Below are 3,241 nucleotides of genomic sequence, written 5' to 3'. Positions count from 1 at the left end.
TAATCTAAAATACTTTATAGCCAGCTCCAAGACAAATACAAATTGTAGGAAGCAGATTCATTCATTTATCAGACACAGATGAATTATCAGTAGGCAAGGCAACTACAAATTCTATCACATATTCAGGCCAACAGCAATATCTCCTTATATCTCAGCTTATTTTCTGCCAATGAAAAATATTATTCGCTTCTCTTAGCATAGCATCTATTAGTGGATTGGAGGTGATATTATTAACTTGTTGGTACCTTCAGAATGTGCCCAGTGAAAAGTCTAAAACAGTGTCAGTCTAAGACATAAGTCAATGTTAGGTAGACAGGTGGAATATTCCTTGGGAAAGGAAACAGACATCACAGGATAAATAATTCAAAACAGAACATGGGAAAGGGCAAAAGGAAGGCAAGACCACTCCAAGTGGCAAGTTGCCTGGTCTATTAGTGCTTTGACTCACCCCTATGACTTCCAGAGCACAGAGGCTTTGGAGAAGTCAAATTCGCAAAATCACTCCTAAAAAGATTCAGACTATTGCCATGTTTGCAGTCAGTTCTAGTTAGGAGCATAAAGGCCCTACTCAATTCACACAAGTACTATCATTCCTTAAGTTCAGGACAGCTTGGGCCAGTTTACCTGCATCCAGGACCTGTGTCGCATCAGGCTGTGGCTGACACCCTTTAGAGTCTGTGACTGTTGTACATGCAAAAGAATCAAAGTCCACTGTGAGGTCTTGCACATTTCTTTCATTGGCATTATCAAAGCTGTTTTTGCCATGCAGCTGTTTAAGGTGTTTCCTCAAAACTGGCTTATGTGCAAAAACCATGTCACAATAGTTACACTTATGGGGCTTATCTCCACTGTGAAGGTTAAGATGATCCTGTAAGGAACACTTCTGAGAAAAGGTTTTCCCACAGATTTTACACTGGAAAGGTTTAATGCCGGCATGCACACGCATGTGTCGATGAAGGTTGCCTTTCTGAGTAAAAGTCTTGCCGCAGAGTAGACACATAAAGAGTTTGTGCATTTTTAAATGGTTGGCGTAGTTCTCCAGGTGACGAAACACCCTGGTACACTTTGGGCATTGGTGATGCCACTGTAGGCCTTTGTCTACACCTCGAATATTAGGCCCAAAGACATCTTTTGAGGCCATGATGATGTTATCACTGCCTGTGTAAGACAGGGCATAATTGTGGAGGTGGTTTTGTTCTATTTCACTTACTCTGTTTTCCACAGTTGAATTTATCAGGGAGTGCTGGGGCTCTGATGAATGTAAAGCAGTGGGTTCAGAAGAAATAAACTGGTTCTGATCTTTTTTACTTCTAACCTCTGATACATCCCCAATAGATTCTACCTTAACAATCTGAATATCACTGTCCTCCATATCCATACTGTCTTCAGATGGATGGATACAAGGTGAGTCCTGCTTTGGGGAGCCTCTGGCATCTCCCTGATGTTCTTTTGACTGGGGAGAAGCACTCTGCGGTTCACATCCCTCTTTACTATCCATTGGTTGTTTTGGCTTTATAAACTTCCACAAGGCCTGTGTGCACCGTTCTACAATGTGGCTCATCTGAAGAAAACTCGCAGCCGTCAAGTAATTTACCAGTTCCATCTCAGGGAATTCCAGCACACCACTGTAACAGGATAAGAGCAATTGTCTCCCCACTTCAGAACTCTGTAATATGGAGATTTTCACCTCTCTGGAATCGTTCAGTAAAAATTGGTCTCTTAAGAAGGGGGAACCTGCAGCAAACACAATTTTATGCCCCTGTACCTCAATATCATCTATGAGAACTGTAACATCACAAAATTTATTCTCTTCTCTTAATTTGTTCATTTTTTGTAACATTGAATCTCCATAATTTTCAAACTTGAAGTGAAGGAGATCTGATCTTTCAGACATTTTGGCAGACCTAAAGAACAGAAATGTTAAAAAGGATGAATTTAAGAAAATACAAACAATTAAGAAAACCTGGATTTTCCTTCCAAAAACAAATTTGTGTTGTCATACCTGTTTATATGTATCTGAATAAAATTTTCCTTGAAAGACGAAGCTAGTATAACTGCTTTCAAAGGCTGTTAAAAATTACCTTAGCAACATCAAGTGTCAATTGCACCTAAGGAGTGGACTTGTATCCGTGTAAATAGCTTGGTATTCATTCAACTTTTTAAGATGCTTAATACAAGAACAGTGCTTGAGTTATTCAAAGGGCACTTTTTTTGCTTCTCAAATGATAATTCTATCAGGTTTCAAGAACTACCTAAAACATCCCAACAAGTAATAATGAAATAACTACTTTATTTTGCATGATACTGTGAACCTGCTTCTTCGAAGACAAAACACTCTTTTCCTTTGCTTTGTATTTTACTGCAGTGACATTGCTTGCCCCATTCTTGGGTAAACCCTCTTCTGTTTAAACTGATGTGAATTTACTCATACAAGTATTTCTGCAATAAAATGAAAGTCACATGCCTAAAGGGACAACTTTTAGACAGTGTCGAAGGCACAGGTCTTTATCCTGTGCATTTTGGACAAACCTAAACTCTTTCTTAAACATTTCTTGATATATGAAGTAAATATTTGACATAGAAAAACCACATGAGTCACTTGGTGGGAATCTGAGTAGGAGTAAGGTGGATCTAGTTAATCCTTACTAGATTCTATTCTTTCTTCCTTATCCCTATTTATTCAGCATTACCCATCAACCGGACTACTAGAACTGATTCATAAATGTTCCTTGGTTCCAGCTTCTATTACCTCTAATCCAACTTCTACACCATTACACGTCATCTTTCAAAAACACAGATCTGATTATATCCAACTGCTGCCTAAAATCCTTCTGTGACCTCCCATTGTCTCCTGGATGAAGACTAACCTCTTGAATATAAACTGATCAAGTAAATTTAAGAATAATTAAGGTAAACATTAGCATAAACCATTCAACCATGGAGAAGGTGTCTTTGCCAAAACTCTGTGTGTTTGTCCCTTTATGAAGCAATTCCTTTGGAGAAAGTCCCCATGTTCTGATTCCATACTCTTCAAACGATTTTCTGATAACTTGGCTTCCCATGTGTCACTCTAAAGGGAAGGATGAATTAGCCATGGCAACATGATATTGTCAACACATTTATTATTTTTACAATGACAATCCACCAGTTTATATAGCAGTCTTCTGTGAGATCAGTAGGTATATCAGGTCTACCCCTGAGAAGCGGCTCTACAATCTCAGTGCATCAATAAATTCACCTT

At 38.7% G+C, this 3,241-nt stretch overlaps 1 protein-coding gene across 1 annotated transcript; it reads right to left on the bottom strand.

The window, feature by feature from the left end:
- On the bottom strand, positions 1 to 1,987 carry ZBTB26 (zinc finger and BTB domain containing 26). Its single transcript, XM_082842038.1, has one exon. The coding sequence runs from the start codon at positions 1,892 to 1,894 to the stop codon at positions 569 to 571; it is 1,326 nt and encodes a 441-aa protein (XP_082698164.1). The 5' UTR covers positions 1,895 to 1,987; the 3' UTR covers positions 1 to 568.
- Between the last annotated feature and the right edge of the window lie 1,254 nt (positions 1,988 to 3,241).

The sequence above is a fragment of the Leucopleurus acutus genome, assembly GCF_964270905.1.
Source record: "Leucopleurus acutus genome assembly, chromosome: 7".
Classification (NCBI taxonomy): Eukaryota; Metazoa; Chordata; class Mammalia; order Artiodactyla; family Delphinidae; genus Leucopleurus; species Leucopleurus acutus.
Note: the sequence above shows the minus strand (reverse complement) of the source record. Positions and strands in the feature narration are given on the sequence as shown.